Consider the following 23,546-nt stretch of genomic DNA (forward strand, 5'->3'; position numbering starts at 1 on the left):
CCTATCCTTCGACAAGGTACTCCCTAACCACGGGTAAGTCGCGAGTATTCAGTGCAACTCCTACTAGACATAGAATCAAAGCTAATGCGATTGAGCCTTTGAACTAGATGAAAAAAAAAGAATATAATCTACCCCACTGTTCGTTTCCCACGGTTTCCTGGTAGAGTTACCACCCCGATTGTTCGAGTCAATAAATTTCAATTCGTCGTGACCTGTAGCAAATTTGCATTCCCCTATTTGCACCTACCTTCAGCAGCAGATTCTCGTGGCGCAGTGAGCACTCGGATTCCCGCAGCTTCTTCACCTCCTGCATTAGCGCCATGTCCTTGTCGTCTTCGTTGCTGGCACTGCTACCGTGTTGTGACTCCACCGTCGATACTCCCGACTCGTTCTTGTTCGGTGTAGCTGCAAATGTACGAAAAGCAAACAATCGTATTGAATGGCTTGATCATCGCGGGGGAATCAAAAGCACACGCGTACCGTTAGCCGACTGGCTGGTAGTGGTGCTGGTGGCTGTAATCGCTCCCGAAGACGTCTGATTGGTGTCGGCCGGCAGCTCGAACACGCACCGCAGCTTCGAGTCCATCAGATCGTCCGGGCCAACATCCTTCCACAGCTGATCGACGCTGACGTCCCCTTCCGGCATGATCATCGACTGTACCATAAACTTGTGTTTGTTCTTTTCGGCCGCATCGAAGATGAACGGTTGAAGGATAACTGAAAGAAATTAGGAGAAGGGAAATAGAGGTTACATAGGATCCATCGAGGGAATGCGTAGCTCGGCACTTACTAGCAATTTCGATGGTGCTCTTTGGCTCTAGTACGCCACAGTTGGGACGCACGCAGTACTTTTTAGGCGCGGTCGTTTTGATTTTGAACAGGATGACATGCTCCGTCGGGTTCGTCAATCGCATATAGGACGAAACAGCTGTGCAAAATGGACCTGGAAAGTTTGGAAGAGCATTGCATTAGAAACTTTTATCTCAGCATCCCTGGTGAGCGGAAGAAACCACGACAGGTCCGTCCACCATCATCAATCATTGCCGTGCGACTGACTGTAGTTATATATGAGCACGTGCAAGCTTCACCGTCACCGAGGGACGACACGAAGCACGGAATTAACGTTACTCCGGGGATTTATCAAATTACGCAAATGTAATCGATCGCCACAAATCGCGCGCGCGAACCAGACCACATTAAAAAGTGATAGGACTTCGATTTTCAGTCGAAAATGATGATTAACCGGTGCCGTCTATCGATAGCAAAAGTTGATTCAGTCGGTGTGGGTAGGGGGCTTTATCAGCTGAGTTGTAGCGCTTTTTTTTTGGTTCTCCACTTCAACGCATCTTTTCTTTTTATACTTTGTATGTGAGTGTGTGTGTGTGTAGGAGGTATTGAGGAAGGTCGATATCGCGCGGTTTCTTTTGTTTCTTCCAGGGCGTTCTGAAAGACTGCTGTCGCTTTTGTCCTGGAGAAGCATAAAAAAAAAGCGTCAAATCTCTTAATTTTTTATCAACCTAGTACTGTAGGCGGATTACATAAAGGAACAATTGATATAAGATTATGTAAAACCACACGTTAAAGCAAGTCTGGAGTGTATTTTATTTTGCTTGGCTACGTTTTGATTTTCAGCTATGTAGAAATCCTCGAGAGTGTTTAAAAAGTAGCTCGGTAGAAAACGTAGAGTCAATGTAAACTTATAGGGTAGGGGTTTCAGAAACAGTACACTCAAAAAATATTTCACGTCAGAGTTACGTGAAAACATACGTAGCTTTCGTCCAGTCCACTTTTAACGATAAAGTTACATGATTCACTCGTGAATATAATCAATAAACATTGACTTGTCCGGAGTGAGATTTGAGCTAAGTTTTTCAGCATGACCATTTACGCCAAGCCCGTATTCAGCTAAATATTATGAATGCAACATTAGTCTATGGCTGTTCCTCCGTTGATAAAGACTGTTCCACACCATCCTCCTTTAGTTATTGCACTTGAAGGCAATCAAATTCCTGAGGTCATTCCACAACAACGAAAGGAGTCTGGCCTTCCATCGACTATGGTACTGAACGGCGAAGAAGCTTCATCCCCTCACAGCTCATTTGCCGTCAGTTCTCAACCAAGTTTGCGAGTGTATTCTCCGATGAGAAACTACCTGTCGAGCACGTTTCTCTAGCAGCCAGTAATGTTCCAATGTCTGGTCAATCTTTGGCAGCTATCAACATCGACCTCGCTATAATAACTAGGGCGGCTTCGTAACTGAAGTCTTCATTTAAGCCTGGACCTGACGGAGTTCCTTCCGTATTTCTCAAGCAACACATCGATAGTCTGGTGGCTCCTCTCTGCCTTCTGTTCGAAATGTCCCTCTCCAGTGGGGCTGATAAGTTTTCAGTGCATAAGAAGGGATGCAAAAGAATCATCGACAACTATCGCGGCATCACATCCTTGTGTGCCATATCTAAACTGTTCGAGTTGATCTTTATGGAACCATTAGTCTCTCACTTCAAGCAGCACTTGAGCGAAGACCAGCATGGTTTCATGGCAGGGCGGTCGACTACTTCCAATCTTATGTGTCTCACCTCGTACATTATGGAGAGTATGACAGACCATATGCAAACTGATGTCATCTACACTGACCTTTCAGCCGCCTTCGACAAGTTGAACCATCCTATAGCGATCGCCAAACGGCAGTCTCCTACGATGGTTTATTTATTTATTTATTTAACCACCATCTTTGACATTTTAGCCATACAGACTGTTTAAAGTGACTTACTATTTTTAAAAATTGGTCTACTTATATTAAAATCAAAAACATCACACACATCATTAAACAGTCTGCAACATCTATCGAGAGGATTGTTATAACCGTGCAGTACGATGTCCGGGAAAGTAATAGTTGCGGAGACGGTGAGCTGGAGTGTGGAAATTGATGTTCCCGAGCAAACAACTGCAGTCAATATGATTACTAATCATGTCAAATATGAACATCCTCTGGAGAAAGACTCGTTTGCAGTCCAATAAGCAGCAGTCCATCTATGCTCGTACGGAGGTAAGCTATCTGGATTTGTCCATGGCAGACGTCGTAATGCAAACTTTATAAACTGTTTCTGGATTCTCTCGATGCGCAGTCCATGAACAGCATGATGTGGAGCCCAAATTTGTACTCCATATTCAAGAACACTGCGGACCATAGAGCAGTACAGCGCTTTCAGGGCGTACACGTCGTCGAATTGTGCAGTACTGCGGCGCAAGAATCCTAGCATGGAGTTGGCCTTTGGAACTGTCATGGATATGTGCTCGTTAAACCGAAGTTTGCTGTCCAAGATGAGCCCAAGATCCTTAATGGCATTAACCCTTTCCATCGGCGATTGATTCATAGAGTAATCAAAAATTATCGGAGAGTGAGAGCGGGTAAGGGTAATCACTTTGCATTTGGCAGCATTGGCATCTGACACCAGGATGACAATCGCTCTATATCAGCTTGTAGTGCGCAACAATCCACGATCGATTCGATCACACGGTACAGCTTAAGATCATCCGCATATAGCAACTTACAGGAACTTAGCATATCACACACGTCGTTAAAAAACAGAACGAAAATGAAAGGTCCTAGGTGACACCCTTGTGGAACCCCCGATGGTATATGGAATACCTCGGATCTGGAATCACGTACCTTCCTGGATGATAAGTATGATTTCAACCAACAAAAGCCTTAGAGAAGTCGATGTAAACGGAGTCCACTTGCTGACGCTTCTCGATGCTAACTATAAGAGTGTTCGTGTGAGTCATCAAGTTAGAGACTGTCGAGCGCTTTTTCATGAATCCATGCTGAAACTCTGAGATTATGGGTTGAACAGCTGGATACAACTTCTCATGCAGAAGACTTTCGAGGATCGAGATAGGTCGGTAATTTTCCACTTTGTGCATGTTACCGGACTTGAAGATTGGTGTAATTGAGGCGAGCTTCCAGGCATCCGGAAAACGCCATCCTTAAGCGATCGATTGAAAATAGACATAACGGGAGTGGCCAACGATGCTGCACAGTTCTTGACGAAAGACGGTGGAATACGGTCCGGGCCTGGACCTTTCGATGGATCGACTGAGCAAAGGGCTTTGAGAATAGCGTCTTGAATGAAGATGAGCTGCTGCAATGTCGTAACTTGGTAGCTGATCAAAGTATTGCTGCGGTGAAGGAGTTTGATCGGGTTCGAAAACACTTCGGAAAAAGTCAGCGAAAAGGTCAGCCGAAGTGGTGTCGGTGGTGGAGCTTCTACTACCGTAGGTGACGTCCACGGGAATACCAGCTGATCTTTTCCGAGAGTTGATAGAAGACCAGAACGACGATGAATTTTCCTTGAAACCCCTCTGGAGGTTGTCGACGTACTCACGAAAGCGAGTTTCCTGAAAACTATTATACTCTGCTTCAACTAGCTGCACCGTATACTTGTTTGCTGCGGTCCGGGAACGAAAGTAACGTTTTCGAGCTTTACGCAGACGGTTACGCAGATTACACAATTGCGGATTCCACCAAGGTTGTTGGAATTGCAAACAAGATTTGCATCCTATCAACTGTCGTTTGCAGACGACATGAAAATCTATCCCCGAATCTGAGCCATCGCTGACTGCCACCTTCTCCAACTCCAACTCAACGCTTTTGCTAATTGGTGCCAACTGAACCGCATGGTTGTAAATCCAACGAAATGTTCAGAAATCACGTTCTCACGGAAGAAACATCGAATTACATTCAGTTATATCCTAGAAGGCGTTGACGTACATCGTGTGAATCACATTAAGGATCTGGGAGTCATCTTAGATTGTCAACTCACATACAGCCAGCATATCTCGTACGTGATCGACAAGGCATCCAGAGCGCTCGGCTTCATTTTCAGGATAGCTAAAAGTTTCACGGACATCTACTGTTTGAAGTCGCTTTACTGCTCCCTCGTCCGGTCGGATATTAGAATACGGCTGCCCTGTATGGAATCCCAACTGCAAACTATTATACTCTGCTTCTAAAGGGTGATACGGTCAAAATTTGGTCAATATCAACTTGACGTATTTCTTTCAATTTTGCATTTAAAAAACCTGAACACCCCTCATTTTGAAGGTGTGTGTGTGTGTAGAATGTTGCTCCTATTTTGATTTTGGAATTCACTCTTCAGTTGTCAAAATGCCGTCCAAGCAAGAAGAGCAGCGTATCAAAATTTTGCTCGCGCATCGCGAAAATCCGAGCTACTCGCACGCAAAGTTGGCAAAATCGCTAAAAGTTGCCAAATCAACCGTTACAAATGTAATTAAAGTGTTTGGGGAACGTTTGTCGACAGCCAGGAAGTCTGGATCGGGGGGAAATCGAAAACCGGAAGCCGCTGAGACGACAAAGAGTGTTGCCGGTAGTTTCAAGCGAAACCCTAACCTCTCTCTCCGAGATGCCACAAATAAGCTGGGTGTATCGTCTACAACCATGCATCGAGCCAAAAAACGAGCCGGACTATCGACTTACAAGAAGGTAGTGACTCCAAATCGCGCTGATAAACAAAATACGACGGCCAAAGCGCGATCCCGGAGGCTGTACACGACGATGCTGACGAAGTTTGACTGCGTGGTAATGGACGACGAAACCTACGTCAAAGCCGACTACAAGCAGCTTCCGGGACAGGAGTTTTATACGGCAAAAGGAAGGGGAAAGGTAGCAGATGTTTTCAAGCACATGAAACTGTCAAAGTTCGCAAAGAAATATCTGGTTTGGCAAGCCATCTGTACCTGTGGCTTGAAAAGCAGCATTTTCATAGCTTCCGGGACTGTCAACCAAGAAATTTACGTGAAAGAGTGTTTGAATAAACGTCTGCTGCCTTTCCTGAAGAAACACGGTTGTTCCGTACTGTTTTGGCCGGATTTGGCATCTTGCCATTACGGTAAAAAGGCCATGGAGTGGTACGCCGCCAACAACGTGCAGGTGGTTCCCAAGGACAAGAACCCTCCCAACACGCCAGAGCTCCGCCCAATTGAGAAATACTGGGCTATTGTCAAGCGGAACCTAAAGAAGACCAAAAAAAACTGCTAAGGGCGAGCAGCAGGTCAAGGCAAACTGGCTTTCTGCGGCGAAGAAGGTGGACAAGGTGGCTGTACAAAATCTGATGGCAGGGGTCAAGCGTAAGGCCCGGCAATTCGGATTTGGAAAAGCGGAAGCCTAACTGAATATTTTTCCTGAATTTTATACTAATTTAACTTGAAAAAGAAATTTAATTTGATTTTTTAAATAAACGATTTCACCGATTTACACGCGTTTTCCCTTGACCAAATTTTGACCGTATCACCCTTTACTAGCTGCACCGTATACTTGTTTGCTGCGGTCCGGGAACGAAAGTAACGTTTTAGAGCAGACGGTTACGCAGATTACACAATTGCGGATTCCACCAAGGTTGTTGGAATTGCAAACAAGATTTGCATCCTATCAACTGTCGTTTGCAGACGACATGAAAATCTATCCCCGAATCCGAGTCATCGCTGACTGCCACCTTCTCCAACTCCAACTCAACGCTTTTGCTAATTGGTGCCAACTGAACCGCATGGTTGTAAATCCAACGAAATGTTCAGAAATCACGTTCTCACGGAAGAAACATCGAATTACATTCAGTTATATCCTAGAAGGCGTTGACGTACATCGTGTGAATCACATTAAGGATCTGGGAGTCATCTTAGATTGTCAACTCACATACAGCCAGCATATCTCGTACGTGATCGACACGGCATCCAGAACGCTCGGATTCATTTTCAGGATAGCTAAAAGTTTCACGGACATTTAGTGTTTGAAGTCGCTTTACTGCTCCCTCGTCCGGTCGGATATTAGAATACGGCTGCCCTGTATGGAATCCCAACTACCAAAACAGTGTACAAAGAGTAGAGTCTATTCAACGACGATTCATTTGGTTTGACCTTCGACGATTGCCTTGGAGGGATCCTCATCGCCTTCCAAGCTACGAAAGTCGGTGCCAGTTAATTCTCCAGGATCCTTTGTGAAGTCGAAGAGATACGACAAGGGCCCTGTTTGTGGTAAACATTCTACTGGGCAGAATCGATTGTCCTTTTATTCTACGTGTGTTGTGAATGGCTGTTCAGTCTCGACAAAATATGGTACTGCTATTTAATTTTTTTCCATGCAGAAGACTTTCGAGAACTTTGGCCAAGCAGTTCAGGATCGAGATAGGTCGGTAATTTTCCACTTTGTGCATGTTACCGGACTAAATCAAGCGTAACTATTCAAATCGACGTATCTGATTTTGTAAACAATCAATTCAATCGACGATTTGTAGCAACGATTCCCCTACCTGATGATAGTATTTGTTTGCGTGGGTGAGTTAGCAGTTAAGACAAATCGTCGATTGAAGAGATTGTTTACAAAAGCAGATACGTCAATTTCAATAGTTACGTTAATTTATATTGCATATTGGGCTACAAAATGGTGAGTTGACAACCTGGAAGGAGCGGAATACCTAGCCCTGGTCCTCACAAGTTCCTACTTCACGCCTCCCCGAGTCATATGATAACAAAAGACTACCAGCTAAAACATGGACACAGCTGGCGTAGCCTGGGCAATGTTACCAGTCCGGCTATAGCAGTATTCTCCATGTTAGGAGCGGCTGATCACCGTCTTAGTGCCAGCGTGGGACTCTAAACAGAGCTGTGCACGATGGTTGCCCGGCGAGACAGGGGGTTGGGGCAGGCCCAACAAGCCGCCCTGGAAAAAAAACATAAAGTTGCAAATACTGAAGAAAGAAATACGGATCGGAATAATCGACACAGACCTACGCGATGAAATAAGGACTACGATTGGAAACTCGGAACATGGAACTGCAAATCGCTCGGCTTCCCGGGCTGCGATAGGTTAATATATGGCGAACTTCAACCACGCAACTTCGAAGTCGTAGCACTGCAGGAACTTTGCTGGACGGGACAAAAGGTTTGGAAAAGCGGGCATCGAGCAGCTACTTTCTACCAGAGCTGTGGCACCACCAACGAGCTGGGAACCGGCTTTGTAGTGCTGGGTAAGATGCGCCAACGCGTGATTGGTTGGCAGTCGATCAACGCGAAGATGTGCATGTTGAGGATTAAGGGCCGTTTCTTCAACTACAGCATCATCAACGTGCACTGGCCACATGAAGGGAGACCCGACGACGACAAAGAAGCGATCCATGCGCAGCTGGAGCTGGTGTACGATGGCTGTTCGCAACGGGACGTCAAAATCGTCATCGGCGACATGAACGCGCAGGTAGGACGGGAGGCAATGTATAGACCGGCAATCGGGCCAAACAACCTGCATGCCATATCGAACGGCAACGGCCAACGATGCGTGAACATTGCAGCCTCTCGGGGTATGGTAGTTCGAAGTACCTTTTTCCACCGCAAGGATATCCACAAAGCCACCTGGAGATCACCTGACCAACACACAGAAAACCAAATTGATCACGTTCTAATCGACGGAAAATTCTTCTCCGACGCAGTGCGAACATAGATTCGGACCACTACCTAGTTGCAGTATGCATGCGCTCAAAACTCTCGACGGTGCATAACACCCGTCGAAGTCGAACGCCGCGACCCAACATTGAGCAACTACGGGACGCCGGAGTTGCCCAGGACTACGCGCAACAGCTGGAAGTTGCACTACCTACGGAAGAGCAGCTTGGCGCAGCTTCTCTTGAAGATGGCTGGAGGGATATCTGTTCCGCCATAAGCAGTACTGCTGCAGCGGCACTAGGTACTGCAATCCCGGACCGAAGAAATGACTGGTTTGACGGCGAATGCAAACTGTTAGTAGAGGGGAAGAATGCAGCACGGGCGAGATCGCGAGGCGATGGAAAACTGTACCGCGTAAAGGACACACGGAAGTTCTACGAGAAGCTAAATAATTCGCGCAAAGGCTACGTGCCGCAAGCCGATATGTGAAAGGACTTGGACGGTAACCTTCTCACGAACGAGTGTGAGGTGATTGAGAGGTGGAAGCAGTACTATGATGAGCACCTCAACGGTGAAGCAGCAGAAAACGAAGGTGGCACGGCAACAGACCTTGGAGCACGCTCAGAAGACGACAGGCTACCGGCCCCTGATCTTCAAGAAGTTGAGGAGGAGATCGGTCGGCTGAAGAACAACAAAGCAACTGGTGTAGATCAACTACCAAGTGAGCTATTAAAATACGATGGTGAAGCAGTGCCAAGATTTAGGAGGAGGAGATATTACCGGAGGAGTGGATGGAAGGTGTCGTATGCCCAATCTACAAAAAGGGCGACAAGTTGGATTGCTGCGACTACCGCGCGATCACACTGCTGAGCGCCGCCTACAAGGTACTCTCCCAAATTCTATGCCGCCGCCTGTCACCATTTGCAAGAGAGATCGTGGGGCAATACCAGGCGGGATTCATGGGTGCCCGTGCTACCACGGACCAAATTTTCACGATTCGGCAGGTTCTGCAGAAATGCCGCGAATACAACGTGCCCACACATCATTTGTTCATCGATTTCAAATCCGCATACGACACAAGCTATGGCAGATTATGCACGAGTACGGATTTTCGGATAAACTGACGCGATTGGTCAAGGGGACGATGGATCGAGTGATGTGCGTTGTTCGAGTATCGGGACACTCTCTAGTTCCTTTGAATCTCGAAGGGGGTTACGGCAAGGTGATGGACTTTCGTGTCTGCTATTCAACATCGCGTTAAAAGGTGTGATCAGAAGAGCTGGGATAGACACGAGTGGCACGATCTTCAGGAAATCCATCCAGCTTCTTGGCTTCGCCGATGACATTGACATTATGGCACGGAACTTTGAGACGATGGCGTAAACGTTCATCAGACTGAAGGCTGAAGCTAGGCGGATTGGACTTACCATCAACGCATCAAAGACAAAATACATGAAAGGAAGAGGTTCTAGGGAAGACAATGTTAGTCTCCCATCCCGATTTCAGATTGACGGTGACGAAGACGAGGTGGTCGATGAGTTCGTGTGTTTGGGCTCACTGGTGACCGCCGAAAATGATACCAGCAGAGAAATTCAAATACGCATTATGGCAGGGAATCGTGCCTACTTTGGACTCCAGCGGACGCTCCGGTCGAATAAAATTCGCCGCCGCACGAAGTTGACTGTCTACAAGACGCTCATTAGACCGGTGGTCCTCTACGGCCACGAGTCCTGGACTATGCTCGTGGAGGACCAACGCGCCCTTGGTGTTTTCGAACGGAAGGTGTTGCGTACCATCTACGGTGGAGTGCAGATGGATGACGGAACGTGGAGGAGGCGAATGAACCACGAATTGCACCAGCTGCTGGGAGAACCATCCATCATCTACATTGCAAAAATTAGGCGACTACGGTGGGCTGGTGGTGAAAATGGTTCTAGAAAGCGACCCAATAGGAACAAGAAGAAGAGGCGCGCAGCGGGCAAGGTGGATCGACCAAGTAGAAGGCGACTTGCGGACCCTTCGCAGACTACGAGGCTGGCAAAGTGTGGCCATGGATCGAGTAGAGTGGAGACGACTTCTACGGACAACTCAGCCTCAGTCTGATTGGTAAGGTAAGTAAGTATATTGCACATATAATTGCGATAGTGTTGTTACAATAGAAACGATGGTTTCCTCTATTCTAGGACCAATGTTAGGAACTTCCTCAACTACAAAATAAAGATATAAACTTTCCAGTAAAGTCAAGTTCCAAAACTGAAGATTTACGTATTAAACGTTAATCAGTAAGCTTCATTTATTTTTTGATTTTCTTTATTTCTACCACTCCAGCTCTGTTTGTAATATTTCCGAAAAAGGGCTGGAAAATCAGGGAATATCAGGGAATTTATTTTTCATCATTGAGTCGGCACCCTGTCCTAGGTGATTTTGAGAATAATTTTATGGAGACCGAGAGGAGAATAGCAAGTGATTTTTATTCCAAAAGAATTTCGACGATTATTCATAGATAAGAATTAACAGGTTCTAAAAGGCGTTCTGAGGATAATTTCAGGGAGAATTTTTCAAAGTCTAATTCTAGGATTCCCGATGGGAATTTTGATTAAAATTTTTTTTTCATGGTCATTCATTCAAACCTATTTTTCACAATCTTTATAATACTTAAGTTGGTGCAAAAAAAAACACCTAATTAGTTAGAATAAGCTTGAACACTGATAAACAATAGAAAGGTCAACTTATATTTTAAGTGACCATATATTAAGGTTTATTGATTTGTCCCGGTTCTCCTGTCAAATTCCCGATTATTTACTGGGTTTCCCTGTTCGCTGGTCACCCTGACTTCACCTCCATTAACTTCTTGCACTATTAGATCATGCCCGACCAACCATTTCGTTAATTTTCTATACATCGATCTTCAAAGCCATTCATTAGAAAAATCGATAGCGATCGTCACCATTTCATGAATAATTGTAAAGATGCTAAAAGTCTAATCGTGAATCGTTTATAAAGATCTTTCTCAAAATATTGCTACCAATCGTTACCAATGTTAAAATATCGATTGTGTTGCCAGATCAAAATATCGTAATCATAGAAATTTTAAAGTAAAGAATTGCCGACATAAATCTTTATTTCTGTATAAAGAACTTTGAAGAAGTTTCAGGAACGGTTGGTCGGGAGGCTTCTAATATTGCGAGTGTTAATGAACTAGAACCATTCCGCTCATCACCCGTGATCACGTCCACTGTATTCAGCGGGAATGACTCTCAGGCAAGCAAAATATGTTAAACATGTTTCACGTCACTCTTGCACGATGGAACAAAAGCACGAAGCTTTTTTTGTATTAATTTATTTGTACAGGATCAATCGAATAAATTTTACAGAGCCAAGTTATCATTTGCGTTATACATAATTAATGTCTTAAATCTAGAGTTAAAGGAATTGAACCGATTACTCGCGGTCGTCTCGAGGTTAGTAGGGATTTACAGTTTTCAAAAGCACGAAGCTTAATGTCACACAATAAACGATCATCAAATTGTTTTGGAGATGTTAATGATCTGCGATGCCCACAGTTCGTCGGCGTATTTTACGAACTGATCAAACAATACGTGCTTATCAAAAAGAAACGATCGAGAGATAAGTGCCGTAAATTTAAAAGCAGGTTGTGGGTAGTATCCGCTAACTTATAATCGGACTGCTCGCATGCATCGATTGTTCAAAAACCTCTAATTAATACCAGCTTAGGTATAGGCGAACACGAAACAATTTAGACCCGTGAAAAAATGTAGGCCACCCGCTCCATGTGCAAGTTTTGCTGCCCATAAAAAGTGCAAACATTTTACCGGTTCGTTGCAATAAACGCCGAAAAAAAAGTTGTTATTTAATAAAACACTACAAATTGCATCTCTTCTTCGGTGTGTACGGTTTGGGAAGAGAAAGATGAGCGAACACGGGGGAGTTACAACCCCTCCGTGTAGCCAGCAGAGCAACACCAGAGCGGTGTGGCATGCAAGGAATAGGAAAATATGAACACAAAAATAGAATCTGCGGCTGCTGCGGGTCTGCCGACAGTGGAACAGAGGTTTCACTTGTTTTCGTCAGTATTTAGGCATATGGTAGGTAGGTACCGAGTTTGTTCTGCTTCATCCATTATACATACGATTTTGGTCGGTAGTCGGTCGGTGCCGTCGTCTCGCCGGGCCGTCATCAGCAACGACCCCAAGTCGCCGGAGACTCGCGTTTTTCCGGGAAGATGTTTGGTATAGACGTGAACCGGCTGGCACAAGAATTTGCGCTGGGGGGATTTTCCTTGAAGCAACTACAAAGCAAGACCAAGCTGGAGGTAGCTGGGTTTGATTCTCGGTCCGGTCTAGGAATTTTTCTGGTAGACAAATTTCTCGACTACCCTAGGCATAGAGTATGATGGTACATGACATACAAATCTCGCGTCACTCTTCAAATAGACCAACCTACTTTGATAGCGGCGCCGGTGGTGTAGTGGTAAGCGTGATTACCTTTCACTCCAGCAGGCCTGGGTTTAATCCCAGTCGGCGCCGCCGGGTTGTTCTGAGGCATAACATCTCTGATCACGCCTTCCTTCGATAGGTAGGGTCCAGGTGTGGAAGCTGCCTTCCTGGCGTCGGTAGCATTGGTGCTCAGCACGAAAAACAAGGTCGACGGAAAACAAAAATTAAAGGATTGTGTCCTAGACACGACCGCAATATGACGTAGAACCACGCAAAATTGATGTTTGTCATGCATTTTTGACTATTATACTTATTATTATGTAAAAGGCGGACTTTTGACTTTAAATGATCTTTATTTCTTGTGTTTGTGTGGTTTACATGTATGAATAATTTTCAAGTGACACAGATGCGTCTTTTCAACTTTAGTACATTTGACATTTTAATTATTAATTACAGTTCCTAGTCCTATCAGGCCTATTTTAGAGAATGACCACCTTGGTAGGATTGGTTTGTGTGTAAAAGGCGGGTACAGAACGTATCTTTTGTGCATGGGGGGGGGTCTGTGCTCAAGCACTTCTCTTTAGCTCAGCTAGCCGGCGTTGCTAACTCGCTGATCATCTCTCCATTTTCGCTGCAGCTCCGACAAAATTTGCGTCACTGCCCTGCTGACGACGCTCCACGTCCTCTCACATTTCACTGACGACATTTCTCGCGCTAAGGGCCGGCATCTCCACTCGCACTGCCTCAAATCTTGGGCAGTCGAAAATCACATGCTCCGGCGTTTCGTCCACGTTGCCACACTCCGGACAGAGGGGTGACGTTGCCTGTCCGAAGCGATGCAGGTACTTCCTGAAGCAGCCATGACCAGACAGGAACTGCGTCAAGTGGAAGTTGACTTCTCCATCCTTCCTGTTCACCTAGGTCGAAAGAATCGGTATTAGCCTGTGTGTCCATCTACCGTTCTCCGCTGCGTCCCACTCCTGCTTCGACTCCGTTCTCACCAATGTCCGTACTCCTCTGGTATCTCTTCGCATATAGCACTCGGTGTCCTCCGCCAAGGTGATGACGATGGGTATCATACCGGCGATAACGCATACTGCTTCCGTCGAAATTGTTCTGTACGCACTCATGACTCGCATGGCCATGAGGCGGAACATACTGTTCAATTTTCTTTGGTTCTTCTTCGTTTTCAGCGCTGCATCCCAGGCTGGACCTCCGTACCTCAGTATAGACGACGATACACTTGCCAGAAGACGCCTCTTGCTGCTGCTTGGTCCAGAGTTGTTCGGCATGATTCTAGCTATCGCATTGATGGCCTTCTCCGCCTTCTCACATGCGTAGTCGACGTGGCTATTGAAGCTTAGCCGGTCATCGAGTATCACTCCAAGATACTTCAGCACGCGCTTTGATGCTATGGCGTTCTCCCCGACGGTAATTTTTGCTCGCTGAACAGCTTTGCAGTTACTGACCAATAGCACTTCCGTTTTGTGGTGGGCTATCTGCAGCTTCGCTCCTTGCATCCAGTTGGAAACCGTGTCGATCGCCTCGGTTGCCAGCATTTCTACCTCTTCTATCGTCTCGCCTACTACCGCCAAGACGACGTCGTCTGCAAATCCTACGATCTCGACTCCTTTGGGCAACTTCAGCGTTAGCACGCCGTTGTACATTACGTTCCAGAGCGTTGGGCCAAGGATGGAGCCTTGTGGCACACCCGCCGTGATCCGGATTGATTTCTCTCCCATATCCGTCTCGTAGACTAGAACCCGGTTCTGGAAGTAACTCATTATAATGCTACACAGGTAATCAGGAACCCTCATTCCATGCAGTGCTTCGGCGATGGCCTCCCAGCTGGCGCTGTTGAATGCGTTCTTCACGTGGATCGTTATCTCGGCGCAATATCTATCTCCCTTCCGCTTCTGTTTGGACGCTTTCTCAGCACTCTCGACCACTGTCCGAATTGCATCCACCGTTGATCTCCCTTTCCGGAATCCGAACTGCCTCACCGACAATCCGTGCATTTCGTTAGCCTGTTGAGGATGATCTTCTCCAATAGCTTTCCGACTGTATCCAGCAAGCATATAGGCCTATACGATGCTGGATCCTCCGGCGGTTTCCGGGCTTCGGCAGCAGCACTAGCTTCTGTATCTTCCATCGATCCGTGAAGTGACTTTCATCCAGACACTTCTGCAGAACTATCCTGAACATGTCCGGGAACGCCTGGATCGCCGCCTTCAACGCCGCGTTGGGGATTCCATCCGGACCGGGAGCTTTCTTCGTCTTTAGCCCTTTCGCCACTGCTACGAGTTCCTCGTTGGAGACTTGTCTACCTTCGGTGTTATCTGCCTACGGCTCGCCGTACGGTGTAGGTGGCCAGATTATTTGGTCATGCTTCGGGAAAAGTGAAGCAGTTTGACTTGCTCAGCTTTATCTTCCGTTTTAGAGCGACCTTGGCTGCTCGAAACACCACCCTTTGCTCTGCTTTGTCTGCATCAGTTCTTGCCCGCTGAACGCGCCTTCTGGTTCGGAGACAACTAGCGCGGAACGTGCTAAGTGCCTCGTTCCACCAGTAAGCTGGGCGCCGTCTGTTCCTTGGCTCCGATTTCCTCGACATGGTTGTGTCGCATGCCCTCGCTAACGATTCGGTCAACTCGTTCGCGCTTTGGTCTGGGACGCTGCTGTCTACCCGGAGAGCTTCTACAAAGAGATCTTTGTCGAATGCCTTCGTCTTCAACCTCCACTTGCTTACTTTCGTTTTCCACATTGCCGTAGGTATCCATTGGCCAAAGCTGTACCTAATCGCCTGATGGTCACTATGAGTGTACTCCTCACACACTCTCCAGTTCATACTTGCCACTAACGACGGACTGCAGAAAGTGACGTCGATAATGGATTCCCTACCATTTTTGCGGAAGGTACTGAAGGTTTCTTCGTTGGTCAGACTGACGTCCAACTTTGCCAGAGTTTCCAGCAGGCGATACCCTCTTGCATTGGTACATCTGCTTTCCCAGTCCACTGCCCAAGCATTGAAATCTCCTCCAATGACGATTGGTCTCCGTCCGGTGAGCTCCCTGGTGAGTCCATCTAGCATCTGGTGAAAACTGCTCCATTGTCCATCTCGGGGGTGCATAGCAACTTCATACGAAGGTTCCATTAATTTTGGCGATCACAAAACCTTCGTAAGACCTCGTCACCACTTCTTGTATGGGATACCTGCCCATAACTTGTATTGCCACCATCCCTGCTCTATTGGCCACCCAGTTATCGTTATCGGGAGGGACTCGATACGGCTCCGCAATCATTGCAACGTCGCACTTCGTTTCCGTTGTCGACTGCCACAACAGTTGCTGTGCTGTGTCACAATGATTGAGATTTATTTGGGTTATCTCCATTACTATTGGCCCGCTATCGCCTTTTTGTAAGCTGGGCACCTGAAACTTCCATTGACTTCTTGTCGCAGGATTTCACCAATACAACGTTGCTAGTGTAGCCGTGTAAAATCGATTTGTTTATTATTTTCAACCACGAAATCAGCTGTCAAAGTGTTCGACCTGACAGCGGTTTGTTTTTTATTTTCAACCAGTTAAACGCTTGTATTAGTGAAACTGCTCACTAATACTAACCGTGGTAGAGAACTCTATGGTCGTTTCCGTCCTCCTTTCTGTAGAGCATGCACCTCGGTTGCTTCATACAGTCTTTATCAACGTGCTCCTTCTCTCCGCATTTCCTGCACAGCTCCGATTGATCAGGGCCTTTGCAGTTGCTCGTCTGGTGACCAAAGTTCATGCACTTAAAGCATCTCTGCATTTGCTTGGTAACCCGAGGGACCACCGTACGTCTTCCTCAACCGGATTGTCATGGGCACATCTCCCAGATTGCATTGCACCTTCAGCGCACATCGTACCTCGTCTTCCGTTGTGATCTCATCCAGATCCTTGCACTCGATCACTGACTCCTGCGATACGGCTCTTACGTTCAGGTCTTCGCCAAGAGATTTTTCGACGAGTTCCTTGAAGGCTGAACTCCTCACCGACGGGTCCTTCTTCAGCTCGAAGAGCATCTCGCCTTTCTGGGTGCGCCTGGTTTTCACCACGTTCTCGCCTAGTTGCTTAAACTCCGGATCCTCTCTCACTTTCCGGAGGAGTGCTGCGTATGTCGTTTTGTCTTTCGCCTCGATAACCAGGGCGTTGCCCTTACTGCTCTCCCTACGATGCCTGGGGTTATTCTTCTTCTTCGTGACTTCCTTCTTCCTCTCTTTTGTCTTCTTCTTCTTATCTTCCTCTTCATTTTTCTTTTCCTTCTCCTCCTTCTTCCTTCAGTTTTTTCCTCTTCTCCTTCTGGTTTTCGACTTTACGCCAATCACTGTCTTCTCCATCTTCTTGCTCCTTGTCGGCGTATTCGTCCTTGTGTTTTTTGGGGTCCTCTTCGTCTCCTGGCGTGATCTCTTTTCTCCGGACGTGGGTTCGTTGGTCTCTTCGGTGTCTCCTGCGCTTCAGCCAGCATTGCATTCTCCTTGGCCTCAAGCAGAGCCTTTTCGGCCGCTTCAGCTCTTCTTCTCCATTCTTGCAGTTCCCGGTCTGCCCCAGCTATGCCGGATTTGATGACCGTCGCTAGTAGCTTGACATCCTTGTGTATGTTGTTCTTATCCTTCACGAACACATAGAGTTCATCAATCTTCCTCCTAACCCCCGTCATTTTGGTTCTCGCAAGCTGCAATTCTTGCTGTTTGCCACTGCTGGATTTCGGTGCGAATATTTGGCATGGCGCCACACCTAGCTGCTCTCCTTGGGGTCCATGCTGTTCCACTTGGGGTATGCTACTACTGGAAATCGCTGTGGTCACCTGGTTTGACGCTGGTGATCTCTGCAGCTTTCCGCTTCTTGCGAACACGTTCGCTCCTCCGTTTTCACTGTCTGGCGTCTTGCCGTCGTCCTTCATATTTTTTTGGTTTGTTTCATTTTCTTCTTTTTTGTTTTTTCTCCGATTTTCTCCATTCTGATGGGTCCCCCCTCCGGGCCGCTATCTCCACTCGTTGTATGTAATCTCCTATCGTGATCCCATGGTTATCTATGCAAGCAGGGAGGCCATGCTAGGGTTGACACGGTCCTTCATGGGGGCCGTGTTCAGAGCCAGATCGGCGTAAGTCAGGAATGTTAAATCTGAGCCTACTACTCACCAATCACCAATTGGTATGGGACATATGCAAGTCTTTATTATGCACTATGTATTATTATTGTTGTTCTTACAGAAAATGCTTAATCACATATGCATTGAGTGGCCATTCAATTCTACCCCCCCCCCCCCCCCCTCCACACCATCACTGTAAGAATGTCTTTCCTTATATGACACTTACGAAAAGTTTGAAATTCCAGCTCCCCCCGCCCCCCTAAATGGGCTCGTATAAATTGAATGATTCCTAAAATTCATCAGGGGGCTGACAAAATCGGGACATTACTGTATCAGCAGCTCTTTTTATGAGAAAAACTAAAATACATACATTCGTGACGGTCTTGGGCGACAGTGTCATATGACATTATAGTTTGGTACTGTACTATGATAGCTTGTTTAGCAAGTGTCGGAGGCAAAGGCAGTCGATTATCACAGAAAATGTGTCGACAACCGTGACCGCTTACAAGACTGCTCACGATACATGCTTCCCTTCTAAAACCGTCTAACAGTCGTCGTCAAACTAATCGATTCAATTTTGTCGATTTCTTCCCACGATACCTTCTGTTGCAGTTTTGATGGCCACTTGGACACTACTCTAGCAGTTCTCTAGTCTTTTAAACAGCTCTCTCTTGCTCGTCCGACAACGCTGCTTCGAAGTTTCGAAAGTAGTCAGTTGCGACTTCGAATAGCTTGAGTCATACCAGTTGGTACCGAAATGTTGTTGACAACAGAATGTCTTTGGCGTACTTTTCACAACACAAGGTAGTGGGGTCTGAATCGATGTTTGCACCACGATAGGTCCCAACGTATATGGTAACCAAGAAGTGCCTTTCGTCAAGGCAACCGTGGTTGATTCTCCACATGTACGGATATGCAAGGCTGTGGTGGTAGACACTACGTATGCCATGTTCTTCGAGGAGATCGTAAGCTAATGTACGCTGTACTTTTCGATAACCGGTCTGAATTCATCCTCCATGTCACTCTGAGCATTAAGATATCCGATAATGATTTTGATGTAAAGCCTTGGGCAGCTGTCGAATTTTCGATCCAGCTGTACTTTGATTATCCTGACATTGAAGAAACGGCCTTTCAACCTGTTGTCGCCTACTTTGGCATCACGAATGCTGACCCTTCTCATGTGTTTAACAAAAGCTCTGGTAGATGATATTTCTATAGGATGTACCGACAATCTTTCCCAGCAAGCCTTCTGCAGCGCTACAATGATGAACTTGCAGACCATCAATAAGTCGAAAAGAAAGCGGGTGCTTCCCAAGAAATTGAGAGACTTACAGATCAAGGATCAAGGTTCCATATTTCCATTTGTTAGTCTATATTCGTTGCCGAGATCCATAGCGATTGTACCGGTCCGTAAATTGAGACCTGGATGGGATAAATCACCATGATGGTAACTCCACATGATAGTGATACGACATACTGGTGAAGCAACATTAAACCGGATAATTTATCATAATAGACCAAAGTAATAGTGGCAGTGAAATTCAATTGGTGTCTCTGCTTATGTCAGCATGATCATCGAAATCTATAACATGTGAGGATGAAAAGTTTCGTTGAAATTAAATTAGGATAAACTGCAATTCTATTTAGGATGAATATATTAATCAATTCAATATCGTAAGGAAATCCAGTTTGGCAGAAGAATATTTCCGATAAATCCATTCAAGGCTGATTTTAATGACAAACTTTTCACTGAAAATAATGACATGACATCTGATATTAAGACCGTACATGTAAATTCGTGGATCGTAGTCTTTAAATCCTGACCTTCATACAGTGACTCACGCTTTCCAGAAACAAAAAATGCATACGCTTTCGATAAACACAGCAGTGATCAAGCTTTTTAAGTAATTTCAATTATTATTGATACGCAATATGCATGTCTAATGCATCGCACTAAATTGCGTTATAGATACATCGCATTCGTGCAGCCAATGCAGTCATCGTTGCTGTTGTTGATATTGCCATTACTACCTACTAAAAATCATCTTCTCCACCTACTGATTCAGATTCACTCTGAATCTCGAACACCATCGCTATCTCCATCAGCGAAAAATGGTTTGGCATTGGATTCAGTGATTGTGGTGTCATGCTGCTTGCTAATCATCATGACCTAACGTCGACCGTCGTGGTTCCTCAAAGAAAAAAAAAATCCAAAACCGTGTGTAAACCTTCTACCCCACTTCTTACCTACGAATTTCAGCTCATTCGCTGGCTCGATAACAAGCAACTGCGCTGGCTTATTAGACATATTTGCTGCTTCTGGTGCTGCCACTTTTACTGCTGATGGTATCTCCTATCAGGATTTAAACTAAATTCCGCTTCTCCTTCTTCAGATGGGTCAATCCGATTCTACTGCTGTTTCCGTTTCCGGGAGTCCGATTCTTCCCCAAAAACCGTCGAACGCTCACCTATACACTTCTCACCACTTTCCGTTCAATGGGTTCGGGAAGAGAAAAAAAAAAAGAATCCCAAATGGATCGATAAAACACTCGACTCACAGGCAAACACAAAACGCACATCAAACTTCCACACACCACACACTACTCGTCGCTCTTCTGCCCTGCTGCTGCGGGCACAGGTTACGCGAAAAATCTATAACCACGGATTTCGCCTTGGCTCTTCGCGTCGCCTTCGTCCTTAGGAGTCGTTCCCGTATCGAAGCGCTGCCCGTTTAGTTGCTGCTATGCGGATTTACACTCGGGAAGCAGCTTTTCCGTAACACTTTTTCCGTTTTCCCGTTGCTAAACTCCAGGGAGATCACCGTACCGATTTTCCCTTTCTCGACAACACTTTGGCAGCAGAAGAAAAATCAATTTTCACGCCCCGGTTTCGCTTTCGTCACTCTCCGACTCGGCTCTTTCTTTTTTTTTCTTTTCACCTTTCGTGTTCGTCGCGTTTTTGACTTTTGCTGACGGAACGTTGCGGTTATGAAAATGCAAATTTCGCCCGGATTCGAGGGTTTCTGTTTTGGGCAAGGTTGCGAAGCCGAGAGGTTTCTCGAATCTATCGAAAGCGCTATCTCGTTTTATCGAACGGTTCAGGGTGAGGGATGGTCGGAAGTCTCTTTCTATTTATAGTGAACCTTGCTGGAGTGACTAACGCCTTGCAGAAACTTCAAACTTTTCGCTCGTGACATCAAAATGTAGTGTTGCCAGCGATGAATGTCACGCTTGAAGAGTACCGGGCTTGGTTAGTTTGGCATACGATCAATTTGGCATAATGACCGTTGGTTAATCCAGCTTCCCGACCAACCATTTCGTTTTTTTTTAAATTCGTTTATTTTTCCAGGCTCATTTGCTGTAGCTTTGCGGAGCCGATATTCATTGTTTAGATAACAAAATTACTTAAAACTAACGTTAGTAAAGCGGGGGCCGATTACTCGCGGCTATCTCGAGGTAAGTAACGAGGGGGTAACAAATTGTAACAAATGGATGGCAGGGTAGGGATTGTGAACACAAGGTTTGGAGAGCAATGTGCTATTGATCTCGAACTAGGCGACACTCTGATGAAAAAGACAAACATGGGGGTATACACTAGACTGATGCAAATTTTGACATTTTCGCTCCACAGTGCACAAACGGTTCCAAATCGGGTCCTGATTAGTCTCCCAAAATTTGAACTCATTTGATAAGAAACTGACTTCGCACAAACCATTTGAAGTTTATACGGAAATTACTATAGGAAAACCAAATGTTTTGTTCATATCCATCTTACAATTTACCATATCGCTCTGCTTTCAAAAATGATAACTGAGCTCGTAGAAAATTTTCTCAGCTACAACATTGTCCTGAACCACTTTTCAATGTAATGTAAGCATCAAAAGTTATCAATAATTCAAGCCACTAATGTCTTACGATTATGCTCAATGAACTGTTCAGCAGGCAACATTGGTGTTTCTGGCGCTTGGAATAGAGCACAAAAATCATGGCTACTATGTCACACTGCAAGATACAGTGTTGCTCACAAAACAGCTGCTTGATCATGCCATAAGATTATCAATATCTTAAACAATTAATAACTATTTTATTTGACATTTGGCTCAACAACTATCTTCTGCTAAGTTGAAGGTGAGAAAATTTTCCAATGAATTTTAGAACAGTGCCATATGGAAAAAAGGTAAGAAGACAATGAACAAAAAGTTTGGATTTCCCATAGTAATATCCATATAAACTTCAAATGGTTTGTGCCAAGTCAGTTTCTTTTCAAATGAGTTCAAATTTTGGGAGACTAATCAGGATCCGATTTGAAACCGTTTGAGCACTGTGGAGCGAAAATGTCAAAATTTGCATCAGTCTAGGGTACACCGATGGGCAACTAACAACTTGGGAGAACACAAGATGACACTAACTACTAAATCCTCAAATCTATCCGTTTTAAAAACACATAAATTAAATTCAAATAGTCGAGGTCTCGGCTCGCCACGGGCTGTTTTCCTCGGGCCCTGAGGGATATGGATAACTCAGATCTGGCAACACGGTGTACGGTACATGACCAAACAACATGCTCGATATCGTGATAACCACTGCCACACGCACATAAATTGCTGCCTGAGAGCCCAATTAGATAGAAATGCGAGTCTAACGAGCAGTGATGGGACATAAGCCTTGATATTACGCGTATAAAGTCGCGGCTCATGTCCAACCCTTTGAACCATGGTTTGTTCGACACCTGTGGGAGAATAGAATGTAACCATCTTCCCAATTCACCATCATTCCATTTTTGTTGCCAACTGATGAGGACTTGCTGACGAGCAATGGAGAAAAATTCGTTGAAGGCGATTTGTCGCTCAAAAATATCGCCTTCCATAGCGCCCACCTTAGCCAATGAGTCCGCTTTCTCATTACCCGGAATTGAGCAATGAGAGGGACCCAAGCTAAGGTGATAATATAGGAGCAGTTAGATAAAGCACTCAGTTTAGATCGTATTTCAGGCAGGAAATACGAAGAGTGATTCATCGGCCTCATTGAACGAATAGCCTCCAGTGAGCTAAGACTATCCGTAAAAATGAAATAATGGTCAGAAGGTAGTGAGGCAATTCGCTCTACTGCGTAAAATATAGCTGCAAGGTTCCGCAACGTATACGGAGCATGGTTTCTGCAGTTTATAGGAGGCGCTATGAAATTGATTAAATACACCAAATCCAGTGGAAGCATTTTTGGTTGACCCATCTGTGAAAAATCTTTTATCGTTACTTACATGGTGGTACTTGATTGCAAAAATTGAGCAACCTCCAGCGTCATGTACTCATAGTACAAACTCATGAATCTTGTTTGAGGATTTCTGTCGAGTAGCTTCTCAAAATTTTCTATTACCAATGGGTTCATTACTTCACAACGGATAAGAAACCGGAAGGACAGTTCCGCGAAACGATCTTGGGTTGTTCTCATTCGTCGTGTTGAAGCATAGGAAGAAGAAAATATTTTCACCTTTCCTGATTAATTTATCCATCGCAGGTGC

At 45.5% G+C, this 23,546-nt stretch overlaps 1 protein-coding gene across 1 annotated transcript in view; it reads right to left on the reverse strand.

Annotated features, from left to right (window-relative positions):
* Vap33 (VAMP-associated protein 33kDa) overlaps positions 1–20,992 on the reverse strand; it is a 30,912-nt gene extending 9,920 nt beyond the window's left edge. Inside the window, exons 1-4 of the mRNA XM_065235258.1 lie at positions 20,277–20,992; positions 791–943; positions 481–717; positions 248–405 (exon numbers count right to left, since the gene is read on the reverse strand). Of these exons, the coding sequence (XP_065091330.1) occupies positions 248–405; positions 481–717; positions 791–943; positions 20,277–20,337 (609 nt within the window). The 5' untranslated portion in view covers positions 20,338–20,992. The remainder of the gene's footprint in view (positions 1–247; positions 406–480; positions 718–790; positions 944–20,276) is intronic.
* Between the last annotated feature and the right edge of the window lie 2,554 nt (positions 20,993–23,546).

The sequence above is a fragment of the Ochlerotatus camptorhynchus genome, unplaced genomic scaffold (genome assembly GCF_037179485.1).
Source record: "Ochlerotatus camptorhynchus isolate MF236.1 unplaced genomic scaffold, CSIRO-AGI_Acam_v1.1 ptg000467l, whole genome shotgun sequence".
Taxonomy (NCBI): Eukaryota; Metazoa; Arthropoda; class Insecta; order Diptera; family Culicidae; genus Ochlerotatus; species Ochlerotatus camptorhynchus.